The sequence below is a fragment of the Panthera leo genome, chromosome D1 (genome assembly GCF_018350215.1).
Source record: "Panthera leo isolate Ple1 chromosome D1, P.leo_Ple1_pat1.1, whole genome shotgun sequence".
NCBI classification, from domain to species: Eukaryota; Metazoa; Chordata; class Mammalia; order Carnivora; family Felidae; genus Panthera; species Panthera leo.
In genome coordinates, this window is record NC_056688.1 from 59,592,309 (window position 1) to 59,612,900 (window position 20,592).

Sequence of the window (20,592 nt, forward strand, 5' to 3'; positions counted from 1 at the left end):
CAGCAGTAATCCACCAGAGGAAAGTAACATATAGTACATAGAGCCCCAGAATGGACAAGTCTGGAGATTAGCATTCATGAACCATTTTAACTAGCAAGCTTTAACATGGCACCAAAAATACAGATAAATCTGGGCTCAGAGAAATTGTATGACTTCTTAAGAATGCACAGTAAGTAAAAAGTGGAGCCCAAACTAGTATTTAATTTCGGTATCCTAACTCCAAGTTCACAACCCTCTCTAAAATACCACAGGGCCCTCTTCTCACTGTATGCCCTCTCTCTATGCGTCGCGATCCATTCCTATGGCTTCAATTATGATTAATGTGCTGATGATTACTAAATCTTTAGCTTAATATTCCAATTTTCCACTCCCCTTTCCAGGGCCACTTACCCTAGCTGAGGTTATCATTACTTAAGACCTTGATCACTATCTTCAGTGTCATCCCCATTACATCCTTTTCCCTACCATCTATCCGGTAGCCAGAGTGACCTTTCTAAAAAGCAAGTCTGTATTTTTACTCTTTTTATTTTTGTTAACGTTTATTTATTTTTGAGAGACGGAAAGAGACAGAGTGTAAGCAGGGGAGGGGAAGACAGAGAGGGAGATTCAGAGTCTGAAGCAGGCTCCAGGCTCTGAGCTGTCAGCAGAGAGCCCAATGTGGGGCTTGAACCCACGAACCGGGTGATCATGACCTGGGCCGAAGTCAATTGCTTAACCAACTAAGCCACTCAGGAACCCCTGTATTTTTATTCTTTAAAAAAAAATTTTTTTTTAGTTCATTTATTTAAGTAATCTCTACCCCCAGTGTGGGGCTCCAACTCATGACCCTGAGATCAAGAGTTGCATGCTCTTCCAACTCAGCCAGCCAGGAACCCTGTATTTTTTATTCTTTATTATGTTCTGAATACTTTCCAGCAGCATCTTATTCCTGTTTGTCTCACATGTGACTCTTGGTTAGCCCTCCTCTCTCAAACTCTTACATTAACTATACTAATACCTCCTCCTTCACCAAATGCTCCTTCAACCCTTCCACGAAGTATCTCTCTCATTGAATCTATTTTTGGGCTTTGCAGAATCTACCATTTAACACCTCTACAAGTACTTTTTTATCCAAAATAATCCAGTCTTCAACTGGACTTCTAAAGGTGGTAAATAAAATGAGGTCTTTGCTCTCAAGAAATTCATAGAAAATAAAGAAACCATTGGAAATAAATCTTAAAGAATCATAAGCTATGCAGATGAATCAAAGAGGGTAATGTGGTAGAAAAACTGGATGGCTACTTCAGATTGGGGGATCAGGAAAGGATTCCTTGAGGAAGGTCATATCTAACTAGAGACCTTAATAACGAGAAGGTCAAGCTTTCTAGGCCAAGAGAACAGCTAAAACTACAAGATGGGAATGCAAAGAATGGTAAAATGCAGTTTAAAAAAATTTTTTTTCTAATGTCTATTTTTGAGAAAGACAGCAAGTGGGGGGAGGGGCAGAAAGAGGGAGACAGAATCCGAAGCAAGTTCCAGGTTCTGAGCTACCAGCACAGAGCCTAACACAGGGCTCGAACTCATGAACTGCGAGATCATGCCCTGAGCTGAAGTCAGATGCTCAACCAACTGAGCGCTATCCAGGTACCTGGGTGCAGAGTTTAAAAGCAGTTTAAAATGCAGAGTTTAAAGAGGAGAATAGAAAAAGATAAAACTGGAGAGGTTTTATATACCAGTGGATCATAACTGGGGTCCTTAGAATTTTGAAAGTCTGTGAACTTGGACTGGGAAAAATTTTTACTAAAATTTTTTTTTACTAAAAATTAGCATTTAATTATTAATGTGGATGTCAAGCAATAACTGTGACTTTGTCATCAGCAGAAATCACAGCTATTTTCATATTACATTACAGTTGTTAGTGATTTTTAAATGTAGTATTTCAAAATTAGAGTAGTTAGAAGATCCACTGCTGAGCTTGTTATTTAAGATCTTAATAAAGCAGTTATTACTTACTATAAGTTCTTAATATTTTGGTAACTATATTTTAACATAACTGGTTTCTTTTGTAATCCCATGTATTCAAATTTTTGCAACAAAACACATTAGACAGCCATCCATGGGCTTTACCAGACTGTCAAGGAGGTCCATGGCACGAAAAAGGTAAGAATTATTCATGCAGAGCTTTTAAGACTTCCTAAGGAGCACTTTATTCTAAGTGAAATGACAAGCCCCTGGAATGATTTTAGAGTGAGATTATATTATTTGTATATTAGATCACTCTGGGGCACGTGGGTGGCTTAGCCAGTTAAGCGTCTGACTCTTGATTTCAGCTCAGATCATGATCTCCTGGTCAGGAGATCGAGCCCTGCATTGGGCTCTGTGCTGACAGTGCTGAGGCCTGCTTGGGATTCTCTTTCTCTGCGCCTCCTCCACTCATTCACTCTCTCAAAATAAATAAACGTTAAAATAAAAATAAAAATAAAAAAAATAAAAAAAATAAAAAAAAAAAAAAAGAGGATCACTTTGGTTGCTGTGTGGAAATAAATTGTAAAGGAACAAGTGTAGAAGCAGGGAGGCCAATTAGGTGTCTACTACAGCAGTCCAGGTGAGAGATTTTGTGATTTTACTACACCTACACGGTTTCCCTTTCCACTCCACACACCAATACTTACTCTTATTAAAAGTTCGCTGGAAGCACTACGATCTCTCTGACCTCTAGACTCATACTTATGCTATTCTCTCTGCTAAAGCATTCTGTCCCACCCATCCTTCTTTTTCATCTGAAAGAAATGAGACTCACTTCTAGAAAGCCTTACTATAACCCTCAGACTGGGTTAGGTACTCAATTTATGTGTTGCTGTAAGATACTCCGTGCTTAATCGTTACACGTACCATTCTATAGTAACTGTTGGTTTACCTGGAAATATCTTCCTCAACAAAATTATTACTTTGGTAAGGGTAAAACATACAGTACTGCTTACCTTCATATCCCCCAAATCCACCAGTGCTTGGGACATAGTAAGTTCTCAATAACTAGATTGTGTTAAAGTATTAATGTTCAACTAGAAAAGAGTTTTCTTCAGTGATAATTTAGGGATGATGCTCTTAATCCATCTTAAACATGTAGCAAATAAGTTATGCATATTATGTGCCAGGCACTATACTAGTAGTGGGAATTCTGATAAGGGTAACAGATAATAATTACTAAGCACTTAGTATATATAAAGTAGTCTGCTAAAACACAGTGTATTTTGTTTAAGCTTTGTGACAACTGTCAGTATCTATGATAATCTGTGCCATTAACTTATTTGCTTAAGGTCACATAGCTAATGAGTGAGAACCATTAATTGAATCTAACAGTTTGGCTCTAGAACTCGATTCTTAACCTCTATGTTCTATTACCTTTAATCTTAAAGAAGATCTCCCCAAAAGGTGCTCATGATAACTGCAAGACAGATGTAGATAAGTAACTAAAATACAGTTAGTAGACTAATGTACCAAGTGCTTTGGTAGTAAAAAATAAAGTGCAATAAACATTTCTTGGGGAAAACGAGAACAAAATAGAGCTTACAGCAATGTAAATTTTTTTTTTAAGGTTATTTTGAGAGAGAGGGGGCTATGGGCATAGAGGTAGAGGGAGACAGACAATCCCAAGCAGGCTCTGTGCTATGACCACACAGCCCCATGTAGGGAGGTCTCCATCCCAGGAACCAGGAGATCATGACCTGAGCAGAAACCAAGAGTCAGATGCTTAACTGAATGAGCCACCCAGGTGCCCCCAGCAATGCAGATCTTAAAGGATGAATGTATGTGTGCTCAAGAGTGAAATAAAACAAATTCTGCTGGAAACTCCATGAGTAATTTAGTGTGATTAGAGAAGGTGGCATCTGGAATGTGGGGGTAACACTAGTAGGAATAAGCAGGAGTGAAAGGTAAAAGCCTTTATATGGGCTTTAATTCTATATTCCAGAGTTTGGTCTTTGTGCTATAAGCAATGGAGGTCTCTCTTATGATCTTATCAAGACTGACCCCAATACATTTTAATGAAGACTAAAAAAACTGTTAATATATGCAATTTTAAACATGCCAAATGATGTATGAAACTACCTTCACCAAATCTCTGACCTTCCTATCTCTCTCATCCCTGAGTTGTTCACTCAAACTAGGGCTAGACAAGGGGAGACTATGGACAAGCCTCGGGCATGTCTACTGTACGTACCACTGGTAATAAGTACAAAACAGAAGTTTTTTTTAAGTTTTGATACAGGTGTCATAGTGATTACAGCAAATTAGCCTCATCAAAACATCCCTTTTGCACTGACCATTCTATCTTTGCCATTAAGTTTTTCAAGTGGTCGCTCAGGCCTTTTGAGGTCTCTGTGGCTTTAACGGCCAGGGAAAAGGAAAACCAAGCAGTAGTTCAAAGACTCAGGTACCTGCTGTATCTGGTGAAGCATCTCCATGACCCGAATATAGTCCAAGTAAACAAGTCCTGATGTTTCCCAGTCCTGGATTAGGCTGCTGCGCTCTGGAGGTGCCAGGTCTTCCAAGAACCCCTTCAGGTAGTCATAGTTCTCATTAATGATGGCATCTGAAGAAACAAAATATTAAGCACTATGTCTGCACAAGTATATGGTTCTCAAAAGTACACAGATGACATGACAGAAATCCAAAACAGGAAGGAAGGGGAAATAATGTTGGGTCGAACTAGAGAATTGCACAGATATTTCAAGTAGATATCTTGAAATTCTCCAAAGAAAAATGTGAAAAAGTTCTTGCTTCAGTTCCCCAAACAGAGACATCTGGGTGTTTTTTTCTGTTTTCTTTTTCTTCCTTTTTTTTTTTTTCCTTTAATTTATTATTTATTTTTGAGAAGAAGAGGGTATGAGCCAGGGAGGGGCAGAGAGGAAGGGAGAATCTCAAGCAGGCTCTGCGCTGTCAGTGCAGAATCTGACATGGGGCTAGAACTCACGAAACTGTGAGATCATGACCTGAGCTGAAATCAAGAGTCGGATGCTTAACCAACTGAGCCACCCAGGCACCCCTCTGTTTTCTTTCTTGAGACATAATTGACCTATAACATTATGTTAGTTTCAGATACACAACATAACAATTCAATACTTGGATATATCGCAAAACGATCAACCACAATGTCTGGTTATGTTACCATACAGAATTATTTTTTTCTTCTGATGAGAACTTTTAAGATTTACTCTATTAGCAACTTTCTTTTTTTTAAAGATTTTATTTCTAAGTAACCTCTACACCCATTGTGGGGCTTGAACTCACAACCCCAAGACCAAGAGTTGCATGCTCCACTGACTGAGTCAGCCTGGCTCCCCCTCTATTATTAGCAACTTGCAAATATGCAACACAGTATTATTAACTATGGTTGCCATGCTGTATATTTCATCCTCATGACTTATTTATTTTGTAATTGGAAGTTTGTATCTTTTGACTCCCTTATTCATTTTGCCCACTTCCACCTCCCACCTCTCTGGCAACCACCAATCTGTTCTCTGTATCTATAAGCCTTTTTTTTTTTTTTTTTTTCTTATTTTAAAGATTCCCCAGATAATGTGATATCATGCAGTATTTGTCTTTCTCTGACTTAGCATAATGCCTTGAGGTCCATCCATATTGTTGCAAATACTAAGATTTCATTCTTATTTATGGCTGAATAATAATCCATTGCCTATATATACAATACACACACACACACACACACACACACACACACACACACACACACACTGTTTTCGTTATCCATCCACTGATAGACACTTAGGTTGTCTCCCTATCTTGGCTACTGTAAATAATGCTGCAATGAATATGGAGTTTCATGTATCTTTTTGAGTTGTGTTTTCATTTTTTTTTTTGGATAGCTACCTGGAAATGGAATGACTGAATCATATGGTAGGTAGTTCTATTTTTAACTTTCTTTTCTTTTTTCTTTTTTAATGTTTATTTACTTTTTTATTTAAAAAATTGTTTTTACATTTATTTATTTTTGAGAGACAGAGAGAGACCGAGCACAAGTGGGGGAGAGGCAGAGAGAGGAGGAGACAGAATCCGAAGCAGGCTTCCAGGCTCTGAGCTGTCAGCACAGAGCCTGACGTGGACCCGAACTCATAAATCGTGAGATCCTGACCCGAGCCGAAGTAGAATGCTTAACCGATTCGGCCACCCAGGCACCCCAATGTTTATTTTATTTACTTTTTGAGAGAGCAAGAGACACAGTGTGAGTGGGGAGAGGCAGAGAGAGGGGGAGACACAGAATCTGAAGTAGGCTCCAGGCCCTGGACTGTCAGCACAGAGCCCGAAGTGGGGCTTGAACTCACAAACCGCGAGATCATGAGCTGAGCCAAAGTTGAATGCTTAACAGACTGAGGGGCCCAGGTGCCCCTATTCTTAATTTTCTGAGGAACCTCCATATTGTTTTCCATAGCGGCTGCACCAATTTACATGTCCGCTAACAGTGCACAAGGGTTCCCTTTTCTCCACATCCTCACCAGCCTTATTTATTTTTTTTGACAACAGCAATTTTAACAGGGATGAGGTGGTATCTCACTGTGGTTTTGATATGCATTTCTGATTAGTGGCACATATCATTTCATGTAACTGTGAGCCATCTATATATATCTTATTTAGGAAAATGTCTACTCGATACTCTGCCTATTTTTTTTTTTAATTTTTTAATCTTTACTTATTTTTGAGAGAGAGAGAGAGAGAGAACAAACGAGCGAGCAGGGGAGAAACTGAGAGAGAGGGAGACACAGAATCCAAAGCAGGTTCTAGGCTCCGAGCTGTCAGCACAGAGCCTGATGTGGGGCTCGAACTCACGAACCGTGAGATCATGACCTGAGCTGTAGTCAGATGCTCAACCGACTGAGCCACCCAGGCATTTTCCTCTGCCTATTTTTCAATCAGGTTTTTTTTGGTTATTTTTAGGAGTTCTTTAAATTTTTTTTTTTAAACATTTATTTTTGAGAGACAGAGCATTAGTAGGGGAGGGGCAGAGAGAGGGAGACACAGAATCTGAAGCAGGCTCCAGGCTCTGAGCTGTCAGCACACAGCCTGAAGCAGGGCTTGAATTCACAAACCACGAGATCATGACCTGAGCTGAAGTCAGACACCCAAATGACTGAGCCACCCAGGTGCTGCTTTTAGCTTGATGTAGTCCCATTTATTTCTGCTTTTGTTGCCTTTGCTTTTGGTGTCACATCCCAAAAAAAAAAAAAAAAATCATCATCAAGATGGATGTCAAGGAGCTTACTACCTATGTTTTCTTCTAGTTTTATGCCTTCAGGTCTTACAGTTCAAGTCTTTATCCATTTTGAGTTAACTTTTGTATATGGTGTAAGACAATGGTCCAGTTTCATTATTTTGCATATGGCTGTCCAGTCTTCCCAATGCCATTTATTGAAGACTGTATATTCTTGGCTCTTTTGTCATAAATTGACCACATACGTGTGGGTTTATTTCTGGGCTTTCTACTCTTGATTTTAAAGTTTATTTTTTAGATTTAAGACACAGAGAGCACAAACAGAGAGGGGAGGGGCGGGGAAGAGAATCCTAAGCAGAGCCCAACATGGGGCTTGAACTCATGAATGTGGGATCATGACCTGAGTTGAAATCAGGAGCGGACACTTACTTAATCGACTGAGCCACCCAGGCACCCCCTGGGCTCTCTACTCTGTTCCAATGATCTATGTGTCTGTTTTCAGGCCTATACCATACTGTTTTAGTTTCTTACAGCTTTGTAACTGAATTTGAAATCAGGGAGTGTGATGTCTCCAGCTTTGTTCTTCGTTCTCAAGATCACTTTGGCTACTGGAGGTCTTTTGTGGTTCCACGCATATTTTAGAGTTGTTTGTTCTACTTTTGTGAAAAATGCCACTGGAATTTTGGCAGAAATTGCACTGAATCTGTAGACTGTTTTAGTAGATCGATATTTTAACAATATCAATTCTTCCAATCCACAAGCATGGAATATCTTTCCATTTCTTTGTGTCTTTAATTTCCTTTAATCACTGTCATAGTTTTTAGGGTATAGGTCTTTGATCTCTTTGGTTAAATTTATTCCTAGGTATTTTATTCTTTTAGATGCAATTGAAAACAGGATTGTTTTCTTAATTTCTCTGATAGTTCATTATTAGTATATGGAATTGCAACAGATTTCTATATATTGATTTTGTATCCTGCAATTTACTGAATTCATTTATTCCAAGAGTTTTTTTGGTGGAGTCTTCAGGGTTTTCTATATATAATCATCATGTCATCTGCAAACGATATAGTTTTATTTCTTCCTTTCCAGTTTGGATGCCTCTTATTTATTTTTCTTGACTAACTGCTCTGACTAGGACTTCCATTATTATGTTGAACAAATGTGGTGAAAGTGGGCATCCTTGTCTTCTTCCTGATCTTAGAGGAAAAGCTGAAAGCTTTTCACCATTGAATATGATGTTAGCTGTGGGTTTGTCATATATGGCCTTTATTATTGAGGTATGCTCCTTCTATGCCAACTAGTTTTTATCATAAATGGATGCTGAATTTGTCAAATACTTTTCCTGCATCTCTTGAGACAATCATAGGATTTTTATCTTTCATTTTATTAATATGGTGTATCACACTGTTTGGTTAAACCATCCCTGTTATAAATCCCATTTGATCATGGTGTATAATCCTTTTAATGTATTGCTGAATTCGGTTTGCTAATAATATGCTGAGAATTTTTACATCTATGTTCATCAGGAATATTGGTCTGTACCAATATGGTTTTTCTTATGATATCCTTGTCTGGTTTGATATTAGGATAATGCTGACCTTATAAAATGAGTTTGGAAGTATTCTCCTCTCTTCTATTTTTTGGAAGAGTTTGAGAAGGATTGGTATTAATTCTATGTTAGGTAGAATTCACTAGTGAAGCCATCTGGTCCAGGACTTTTATTTGTAGGGAGTTTTTTTTGTTTTGTTTTTTTTTAATTTTTTTTAACATTTATTTATTTTTGAGACAGAGAGAGACAGAGCATGAACAGGGGAGGGGAAGAGAGAGAGGGAGACACAGAATGTGAAAAAGGCTCTAGGCTCTGAGCTGTCAGCACAGAGTCTGATGCGGGGCTCGAACTCACGGACTGTGAGATCATGACCTGAGCCGAAGTCGGACACTTAACCGACCAAGCCACCCAGGCGCCCCAAGGGAGTTTTTTGATTACCAATTCAATCTGTTTTACTAGTAACTGGTCTGTTCAGATTTTCTATTTCTTCATGATTCAGTCTTAGAAGGCTGTATGTTTCTAGGAATTTATCCAATTCTTCAAGATTGCCCAATTTGTTGGTATGTACCTGTTCACAGTAGTCTCTTAATGATCCTTTGTATTTCTAAGGTATCAGTTATCTCTTTTTTAATTTTGGTGAATAAAATTCCCTAAGTACACGAAGAGTTTAACATAATTCATGCATATCAAGCATATCCTTGGCAAATGGTGACGTAACAATATTGCTGTCAACCTGTCCCTCTAGCCTCTCCAGGCCACGTTTCCTCTGCACAGAGAACTCTTGCAAGTGTAATCTGATGCAAGATGTCAAAGTCCCATAGAGAATATCATCTCTGGCCAGACTAATCATGGCATTCAGAGACTGGAAGAATTTGGGGTAATTTCAGGAGACACGGGCCCTAGGAGGACTCACCAGAAGCTAAGTGCCTGATGATGAGTTTGTGGCAGCGGTTCCAGTGTCCAGCTTTAAACAAATAGAGGGCCTCCAAATGCTTGTCAGATTCCATGTGTGCTCTCACTGCTTTGGCCTCATTAATCCACTCAGCAGGCACACAAAGCTTTTGGGTCAGGAAAGTCTCCTTAGCCCAAGACTCAGGGGTCTCCAATAGTTGGCAGTGCCGGGTAAGCAGCTCTCGAACAGCATTCTCACGCACGCTGTAAGAAGAAAGACAATGCTGAATAAATTCTATCTTCGTTGATGGAGAAGACTGCCTCAGACAATGCAGAGTGATCCATGGGATAGTCTCTCAAACTGCAAGTCTTAACCCTTATTGGACTTCAAACTTCACTTAAAAAAAAAAAAAAAGTCACCATATCTACATTTATTTTTTAAATGAAATAGTATCTAAGCACGTTATATTTTCATGATCAAAAAAGTCTGAAAACTAATACTCTAGGAAAGGTTGTCTAGGGCTAAGAAAAGGCTTTCCCTTTCTTTTCCTTATTTTCTTTCTTGTAACAGGAGATGAAGGACTAGGATAGGAGAATGCTATTCTGCACAGAGCAGTTGTTTGCAGTTCATTCCCAACCTTCTTCCTTCCTTTTCTCCCATATGGTCAGTACAAGTAAACAAAGTAGTTTTTAAAGGTAAGGCCTCTTCCAGGTCCTTGTTTGCTTTTTTTTTCCCCTTCAAAACTACCAACTTTCCTAATTCATTTCTCTCTACCTCTAGATTTAGGCTACCCTCATTCTTTCTGATCTCAAGTCCCCTTAGAGTCCTTATCTATCTGGGCCAAAGGACCAGCCATTTAAATTTCAAATCCAAACAAGTATTCTCATTTTAGATTCTTTTCTGAACACCTTTCAAGGCTTTTCAAGGACCCCCCAATCTCAACTGTTTCTTTTTAAAAATTCTTTATCAGGAGCACCTGGCTGGCTCAGTAGGGGGTGGTGAGTTTGAGCCCCATATTGGATACAGAGATAACTTGAATAAATTAAATAAATAAACAGAAATAGGATCTGCTTGAGCCTACTCTGAATCATCAGTTTTATTAGCCAGACTTTTAACCTCTGAAATTCCCCATGAATTTATTTAAATAAACTCAAAGGAAAAGTATGAAATAATTTTGCTTCCTGGTAAGGGAGAAGAGGAGAAATTCCTTTAAGGGAAGGCTGTGCTAGATGCTTTATACTTCTACTCTCTTTCTGTAAAAAAAAAAAAAAAAAAAAAAAAAAAAAAAAAAAAAAAAAAAAAAATTGAATTAAGCAATCTCAATGCCCATCATGGGGCTCAAACTCATGACCCAAATCAAGAGTCACACACTTGGCTAAGTCAACTTTTCCTCCTTTAATCCCACAACCACCTTTGATTAGATACAGATTAATATTATGATTTTATAGATAAAGAGTAAGCTTTACTCCAGGTCAAAGTGAGTACATGATGGATCTAGAACTGAGGCAAGTCTGACTACAAAACTCAACTCCTTTTCACACTGTATCACGTGACAGTTAATGCAGCATAATGATTAAGAGCACAGACTCTGGATGTCTTGAGTTGGAAGACTCTGCCATTTACTAGCTATGTGACCTTGAGCAAAAGTTACTCTCTCCCTGCCTTGGGCTGCTCATCTGTAAAACACAGATTGTAAGAGTGTTACTTTATAAAGTCATTATGAGCACTAATTTTGATATAAAGTATTTACAACAGAGTGTATATCCATATAAAAGTACTATGCAACAAAGTACTATATAAATGTTTTTGTTACTAGTGTAATGCCATGCTACTACCATTAACAGGAAAAAAATCTCCATCAATTTATCTCATTCACACCATGGAGAAAAGGCGATTTCAGGATAGAGAACCAAATCCTAACACACCTAAGTAAGGATATATTGGTAAATATGATGCTACCAAACTTGAGGGGTAGGCATGGGTGGATGGCAAGGGAAGGCCAGAGAGGGAGAAAGGCAACAGAGAGAAAAAGTCAGGAAAGCTCCCTGCCAACTCATTATATCACTTCACAGATCCACTGAGGCAGCTCAGCAAGTATTATTTCTGCATAATACCTAAACATGCCACATTCAACTGAATCTATGTCTGTGTTAATGGGTTGCCCCATGTGGATATACCCTTCCTCTTCTACTTAATTATTTCCTGTTCTTGTCTAAAGTTTTCCATGATCACTGCAGTTCACAGAGATCTCTCCTGAGAAACAGCATTATTTGGCACTAAACTTCTAACTTGTTCACATGAATACAGAGACAGCTGTGGACTGAACGGTCTTAAAGTTTATCACAAGGCTGGACCGAAAATACATTCTAGACGCTTACTTAATGAATTAAACCCTAAGAGACTGATTCTTTGCCCCTGTAGCCTTAGGTGTACCTCGTGGGTTCATGGCATCTCACTCACCTTGAGTTGTCAATATGCAGGAAGACAAAGATGGCCCACTCCCAGAGGCCCTCACTTTCCAGTTGGCCAGCAAAACTGGCCTGTAGCACACCCTCACACTGGTCTGAGAGATGAGTATAGTTAAGAGCCCGCAGCACCTCCCACAAGTGCCAGCTTAGGCGGTAATCCAAAGGATCTGCTGTTACGCTTCGAGGCTCCAACAGCTGGTTGAGATCATAATGTCTGCAAAGGAGAATGTGCGGAGTGTTACCACATCAAGGCAGCAGACCACCTGCACTGAACAAATCAACTGTTCTGGCTATGGCTTAGGAGATAATAAAGGCAGGCACCCTAGAACAGAAGCGTTATAGACCACATGGTCTCCCTCTGAGATTGTGCTGTATCAATCTACTTCTAGGTTCAGCCAGATTACAGAGCCTACCAAAAATGAAGGCAGCTCCTCTTCTGTGGCTGTGGGATCTGACAGGTATGCTGGTATTTGTTTGGCCTAGATATTTATTGTCCTGGTACACAGAGTCTTCATAATTCTTACTCTTCATTCCTTTGCTTTAGTGTTGATACCTTTCTTAACCATTTAAAACACACAGTTATCTTAGGATCTTTCAAACTTCTCTATTATATGGAGCTGTCGGAGTGCTAACTCTCCAACAGCTAACTAGTCTTCATGATGGTTATTTCCTTCTAAGAGGTTTATAATTTTTGCCTCTGATTTTGTCTACAGTGGGGAGTATTTTTTATATAAGGACATTCAGGTGTCCTGGGTTTTTAAAGTGTCCCTATACAGACTTTTACCTTTTCTTCTGCTGGGAGCCCAAAGATTTCAATGGTCCTAGACTAGTTAATGTGTAAAGTTCTTAGCTTGCAATTCCAGATCGTAAGAATAGTAGAAAGTAAGATCTCATGCTTCTAAGTTTTAGAGCTTAGACTACCAATCAATAATTTTCCTTTTCACCTAAGATCCAGACATTTTATAACTTTTTAACACTTCTCAGGTAATGAACAGAATGTTTCTAGACCAGTGTTGTCAAACTGAACTTTGTGGGATGATAGAAATGCTCTGTAATCTGTCCTGATCAATGATAGCCAATAGTCAATACAGGTGCCTATCAGACACTTGAAATGTGGATACTATAAATAACTTAATTTTAAGTTTTACTTAAATATTCATATGTGAATAGCAGCTATTATATTGGACAGTGTAGTTTAGACTATTTGTGAAGGACAGAGTGTGGATTTTATGTAAGGTCTTAGTCCACAGCAATTCTATCTTTCCTGAGAACAAGGTTTACTATCTCCTTCTGGCGCTGGTTTCTCTATTTCTGGCACCTTGAGATATCCTTCTTTTTCTTTTTTTGACATAAAAAAAACCTGACATACAGTAAACATAACATATTTATAATGCACAATTTTCATTAAGTTTCAATATATGCACACACTGCGAATTTACCACCAAGGTCAAGATAACAAACACACTCATCACCTCCAAAAATTTTTTTATGCCCCTTTGTAATCCCTCTCTTCCTGCCTCTCCTTACACCCTCTCTTCCTGGGCAACCAGCTTTCTGTGATTAATCAGTTTGCATTTTCCAGAATTTTATATAGATTAGAATCATAGAGTAGGTATGCTTCCAGGTACTTTTTTGTCTCACCTCTTCCAAAACCAAGTAAAATTATCCTGCGATTCACTATGCTAATTATGTGTATCAACTGCTGAGTAGCATTCCATTACATAAATATACCACATCTTGTTTACCTATTCAGCTGTTGGTGGAAATTTGGCTTGTTTCCAGGTCTGGACCATTATAAACAAAACTGCTATAAACATCTGTATACAAACATGTTTTCATTACTTTTGAGTTAATACCTAGGAGTGGCATGACTGGACCATATGCATGCAGGTATGTCTAACTTTTTAAGCCAAATTGTTTACCACAGTGCCAATATCATTTTATATTTTTACCAGCAGTGTATGAGAATTCCAGTTGCTCCACATCTATGACAACATTGGGTAGTGTACGTCTTTTTAATTTCCAGTCATTCTAATAGGTGGGTAGTGGTATCCCATGATGGTTTTAACTTGCATTTCCCTGTTAGCTACTGATGCTGAACATTTTTTCGTGTGCTTGACATCCAGGTCTTCTTTGGTAAAGGAACTGTTTAAATATTTTGCCTATGTTTAAAATTGGGTTGTTTTGTTATTATTGAGGTTCTTATTGTTTTATTTATTTATTTGCTTATTTATTTATTTGAGAGAGAGAGAGAGACAGAGAGAGAGGGTCTGAGAGAATCAATCCCAAGCAGGCTCCACACCCAGTGCGGAGCCTGATGTGGGGCTTGATCCCATGACCCTGGGATCATGACCTGAGCCAAAATCAAGAGTCAGATGCTTAACTGACTGAGCCACCCAGGCATCCCTACTATTACAGAGTTTTAAGAGTTCTTTATATGATCTGGATACAAGTTTTTTATCAGATATATGAATTGCAAGTATCTTCCTCCAATCTGTGGACGCTCAATGGACTGAGCCGCCCAGGCGCCCCAGTGACCAGCAGTTTTTAATTTTGCTGAAGTCCAGTTTACCATTTTTTTCCTCTACAGACTGTATATTTAGGGTCAAAAAAATCTTTGCCTAACTCACAGTTGTAAAGATTTTCTGGTTTGTTTTCTGCTTTAAGTTTGAAATTTAGGTTTCTGATTCATTTTGAACTGGACACATAATAGAAATAAGCAGTAAAACCAAAAGCTAGTAGACTATCAAGAAAAAAAAAGAGAAAAAACACATATTACCAATATCAATCAGGAGAGAGACACAGATCATACATACATTTTAAAAGGTTAATAAGGAAAAATGTTATGAATAACTTTATGCCAATAAACTTGGTGACTTCAATGAAACAAATTCCTTAGAAGAAGCAAATGATCAAAACTGACTCAAGAATAAGCAGAAAGCCTCAACAGTCTAGTAAGGAAGTTGATTTCATAGTTTAAAAATTTTTTAGTGTTTTATTTTTTAATTTTTTAATGTTTATTTCTGAGACAGAGAGAGACAGAGAATGAGCGGGGGAGGGGCAGACAGAGGGGGAGACACAGAATCCGAAGCAGGCTCCAGGCTCCCGCACAGAGCCCGATGCGGGGCTCGAACCCACAAACCGTGAGATCATGACCTGAGCCGAAGTCAGTCGCTCAACCAGCTGAGCCACCCAGGCGCCTGTTTATTTTTTGAGAGACAGAGCATTGAGTGGGGGAGGATCAGAGAGAGAGGGAGACACAGAATCTGAAGCAGATTTTGAGTTGTCAGCATACAGCCCGATGCGGGGCTCGAATCCACGAGTTGTGCAATCATAGTCTGAGCTGAAGTTGGACACTTAACCAACTGAGCCACCCAGGCGCCCTTATTTTATAGTTTAAAAACTTTAATTAAACAATAAAAATGGAAAACTTCTGCTCTTCATTTTATTAAGAAAATGAGGGGCGCAGAGTGGCTCAGTCGGTTAAGTGTCTGACTTTTGATTTTGGCTCAGGTCATGATCTCATGGTTTGTGAGATCGAGCCCCGTATTGTGCTCTGTGCTGACAGTGCAGAGCCTGCTTGGGATTCTCTCTCCATCTCTCTCTCCCCCACCCCTGCTCATGTAGGTACATGTGTGTGCACACTCTCTCTCTCAAAATAAAGAAAAAGAAAATGAAAAAACAAGCCTTTATATTAGGATGATTAAAAAAATTAATGATAAAGGACTAATATCTAGAATATATAAAGAAATATTGCAATACAGGAACTCTTTTAAAAAACAGGCAAAAAAAATGTGAAGAGATACTTTAGCAATAAAATATATAGACGGTAAATAAGCACATGAAAAAAATGCTCAAAATCATTAGTCACTAGGGAAATGCAAATTAAAGCACTACTTCAGTTATTTCTATTTTACCACAATATAAACCTATATGATCCTCTAATTAACACAGTTACTCACCTAATACCTAAAAGTATTTAATGAATTGAAATGAGATATGAGTGATTAGTTGTGACGGAAAAAGTCCTGTAGTGTTTCTGAGCATGTGTGCCAAGATAGGTCTGCTGAGAGAGTTTTAATTAACTGATTATCTATAATAATAGCAAGTGTTTATATACTGCTGGAGGATAAATAAACTACTGTTTCTTGTTTAAAAACAACACTGGGGCACCTGCGTGGCTCAGCTGGTTAAAGCATCCAAGCCTTGATTTTGGCTCAGGTCATAATCTCACAATGGTGACATGGAGCCCTGCATCAGGGTCAGGGTCGGGGTCAGGCTCCAGAGCTAGGTGTGGAGACTGCTTAAGATTCTCTCTCTCCCCTCCCCCACTTCCACTTTCTCTCAAAAACAAAACAAAAACAAACATCAATAACAACACACACATAGTGAGATGCCACTATATACCCACCAAAATGGCGAAATTAAAAAAAATAACAATACCAGGGGTGCTTGGGTTGCTCAGTCAGTTAAGCATCTGACTCTTTATTTCAATTCAGGTCCGTTCATGGATTGGGCCCTGTGGGCCCTGCATCAGGTTTCATGCTGAGGGCGCAAAGCTTGGGATTCTCTCTCTGCCCCTCTGTGTCACCCCGTTCTCTCTCATAGAAACAAACAAAAAAAAACCTTAAAAAACTCACAAGAAAAAAAAATTTTAAGTTTATTTATCCTGAGAGAAAGAGAGAGAGAGAGACAGAGAGAGACAGAGAGAGAGAGACGCAGAGCCTGATGTGGGGCTTGATCTCACGAACTGCGAGATCATGACCTCAGCCCAAATCAAAAGTTGGAACGCTTAACCCACTGGGCCACCCAGGTGCCTTAACAATACCAAATTTTGAAGAGGATATGGAGCACCCAGAGATCTTAGTGGGAATGTAAAATTATGTGAACACTTATGGATACAAATGTTGATGGCATCTTTATTCATAATAACCCAAATCAAGAAAAACTATCCATCCACAAATAAATAAATTATGTAACAAAAATCCTTCTGATACACATATTAACATAGATAAATCTCAAAACCATTATATGAGTGAAAAGATAACAGAATGATCCCAATTATATAAAATTCTAGAAGAGCAAAATTTATCATAACAAAAACTCAGTTCGTTGTCTGGATGTTGGGGATTGATTGCAAAGGGGCATGAGGGAACTTTTTGGGGTTAATGTAATTATTATCTTGATTGTGATGACAGTTACATTATGTTAAAATGAACACTTCATTATTTGTAAATTGTATCTTCTTAAAGTTGATTAATTTTTAGATTTCTAATTCTAGTTCCAATGTTTTTTGCATTCAACTACTATAAATTATACTTTGTTAATTTATACAAACTTAGGCAATTTGGCCTCACATCAAAAGGAAAAGACTCAGGATAGAACTTCCTAGGGCTGATTAAGCCCTCATGAGTGGCTCTCTGACTTACCTGTCACTGTAGAGTTTTAGAAGGTGAAAGCAGACATCTTGAAGTGGTCTCTGTGAGTTTTTCTCCTCCTCTATCACACAGCCAGAGCCTTCTAGGTATGAAGGAAGTGGGGAGCAGGCATAACTCTCAGCCTCAGAAGAATTCTGAAGGGAAGAATTTGGTACAACAGTACATCAGCTGCTACTGTGTTTCATTAGATGTGATCCTGTCTCAATTATACTACTTACACACATGTATTACGAATGATGACACCCTGGGACGCCTGGGTGGCTCAGTCGGTTAAGCGTCTGACTTTTGGCTCAGGTTATGATCTCGCAGTTCATGAGTTTGAATCCCAAGTTAGGCTCTGTGCTGACAGCTCAGAGCCTAGGGCCTGCTCTGGGTTATGTGTCTCCCTCTCTCTCTGCCTCACCCCCGCTTGTGCTCTCTCTCAAAAATGAATACACATTAAGAAAAAAAAATTTAAGGATAGTAACACCCTAATGGAATGTGTCAAGGATCTTAAACTTAATTTTGAGTGGTGACATAGCCTACCTGTCTTCAAGGGACTATCAAAGACTTTGGATAGCTCTCACTAATCCTCCTACCTTTCTTGTCACAATTCTTATTACATTCAGTTTCTTTAGTGTTCTCTTTCTCCTGACATGTTTATCAAAGATAATAAACATGGACAGTAAGAAAAAAAAGCTGAAGAAATTATGGCTTTAAAAACATTAATAATGGGGTGCCTGCCTGGGTGGTGCAGTCAGTTAAGAGTCCGACTCTTGGTTTTGGCTCAGGTCATGATCTCACGGTTCATGGGTTCAAGTCTCAAGTAGAGCTCTGCATTGACAGTGTGGAGGCTGCTTGGGATTCTCTCTCCCCTTCTCTCTGCCCCACTCCTGTTCGCGTGCTCCCTCTCAAAATAAGTAAATAAACTTTAAAAAAATATATAAAAACATTAATAATATTTTAACTCCAACACTGTCAAGGCATATGAAATATGATGATATTCAGAGGCAAATTTTTCAGGCCTGGTGATTTAGGACTATACCAACTTGAGGTTGGGCTATATCTCAAGGAATTCCCAAAGGAATAAGACAGCATTAGGAATAAAGAAAAACCCTCTCTCATCTGGGGGCAGGAAAACAGCTTTAAGAAAGTCAACTGTGGATGGGAATGCAAGCTGGTGCAGCCACTCCGGAAAACAGTATGGAGGTTCCTCACAAAATTAAAAATAGAACTACCCTACGACCCAGCAATTGCACTACTAGGTATTTATCCAAGGGATACACGTATGCTGTGTCGAAGGGGCACATGCACACCAACGTTTATAGCAGCGCTATTGACAATAGCCAAAGTATGGAAAGAGCCCAAATATCCATTGGTGGATGAATGGATAAAGAAGATGTGGTATATATATACAATGGAGTGTTACTTGGCAATCAAAAAGAATGAACTCTTGCCATTTGCAACTAGGTGGATGGAACTGGAGGGTATTATGCTAAGTGAAATTAGTCAGAGAAAGACAAATATCATAGGACTTCACTCACGTGAGGACTTTAAGATACAAAACAGTTGAACATATGGGAAGGGTAGTAAAAATATAAAAACAGAGAGGGGGACAAAGTATAAGAGACTCATAAATATGGAGAACAGACAGAGTTACTGGAGGAGGTGTGGGAGTGGAGATGGGCTAAATGGTAAGGGGCATTAAGGAATCTACTGAAATCGTTGCATTATACACTAATTTGGATGTAAATTAAAAAAATAAAATTAAAATTATAAAAAAAAGGAAGAAAAGAAAGAGTCAACTGTGGAAACATCATACTAAATAAAGTAGAAGCAGACACTTGGGGAAGTTTAAAAGTAACCCTGTCTAGAGGCAGGAGAAAAGGAAAGTTTCCCATCAGATTTCCTGGGTCCATTTCAATTTTAGAGTCCTTTCAAAAAAAGGAGTTAAGAAAAAGTATTATGAAGTGTAACTTGATGGATTTTTTCTCTGCAGTACTTTTCTGGCAAAATGAGAATGCCCGCCATGACACTTGGTTGGCTCTACTGGACGCAAATACCTGAAATGCTTCTTCGTACATGCTGAGTGCCCTGGAAATGGAGGCTGTCGGTGGAAGCAAATACCAAAGATGGACAGCCAGGGAGCGTTTCCAGTCCAACTGTGAGCACACGTTGATTTGCCTCTCTTCGGAGACCTGCCATACCTGCAGGAAACAAAATCATCATCATAGCTATGTGTTATACATCATCTTGTTACTCAGATCTCCAAGTCACTCACTTATTCCAGTAACACTTTATTTTTTAAGTAATCTCCATGACCAATGTGGGGCTCAAACTCACCACCCCAAGATCAAGAGTTACATGCTTTACCAACTGGATCAGCCAGGCACCCCTATTTAAGTAACATTTTAAATGAACTAGATTAGCAGTGTTAATGATCCAAATATAAAATACACAGTTCTTTGGGGGCAGGGTGGATTTAGACAACAGGTGTTCGGAGATGAAAACCACTGAGAGTGAAGAGGAGGTCTTCTCACTGCCCACAGCTGATGTCTTATAAAACTTTAAGATGTGCATAAATTCTGACCAGCTATTTCATTTTTGGAAAGTGATTATCAAGATGTCAACCAGGCAGGCAGCAAATGGAGAACTGGCTTAAAATAATTATGGTGTATCATCCACAAAATGAACAGAAGTGGGTTTTAAAAAGAGTGATGCTACACAACATGGAAAAATGTCCATATACGTAAGTGTACTGCTATGTATAATTGATTTTATTTGAATGTACACACATGTGTAAATACACACATATATACACACATATATGTTGATACAGAGTTAAAATATGTCTGGAAAGACAGACTACAAATTATTTACCTTGTTTACCACTATGACAAGGGATAAGGTGAATTTTAATGTTTTAATTTCAATATAACCAGTTTTTGGTTTTGTACATGTTGTACATGTTGTACCTTTGTAATCTGAAAATACTTCACTAAAATTTAAAAACAAGTTGCTTAGTTATATGTGTAACAGTGTAAAATTTACAAAGATAG

The 20,592-nt window shown here is 38.7% G+C and overlaps 1 protein-coding gene across 7 annotated transcripts in view; it reads right to left on the reverse strand.

Moving 5' to 3' along the window:
- NUP98 (nucleoporin 98 and 96 precursor) overlaps nucleotides 1-20,592 on the reverse strand; it is a 114,162-nt gene that overhangs the window by 831 nt on the left and 92,739 nt on the right. For 6 of the 7 annotated variants that reach the window (XM_042905556.1, XM_042905557.1, XM_042905559.1 and 3 more), the window contains 5 exons: nucleotides 19,597-19,740; nucleotides 17,546-17,688; nucleotides 12,109-12,330; nucleotides 9,670-9,911; nucleotides 4,416-4,570 (listed from right to left, as the gene is read on the reverse strand). In XM_042905556.1, the coding sequence (XP_042761490.1) occupies nucleotides 4,416-4,570; nucleotides 9,670-9,911; nucleotides 12,109-12,330; nucleotides 17,546-17,688; nucleotides 19,597-19,740 (906 nt within the window). Of the gene's footprint in view, nucleotides 1-3,381; nucleotides 3,425-4,415; nucleotides 4,571-9,669; nucleotides 9,912-12,108; nucleotides 12,331-17,545; nucleotides 17,689-19,596; nucleotides 19,741-20,592 lie in introns of all 7 variants that reach the window. The other variant, XM_042905562.1, reaches the window with a different exon arrangement.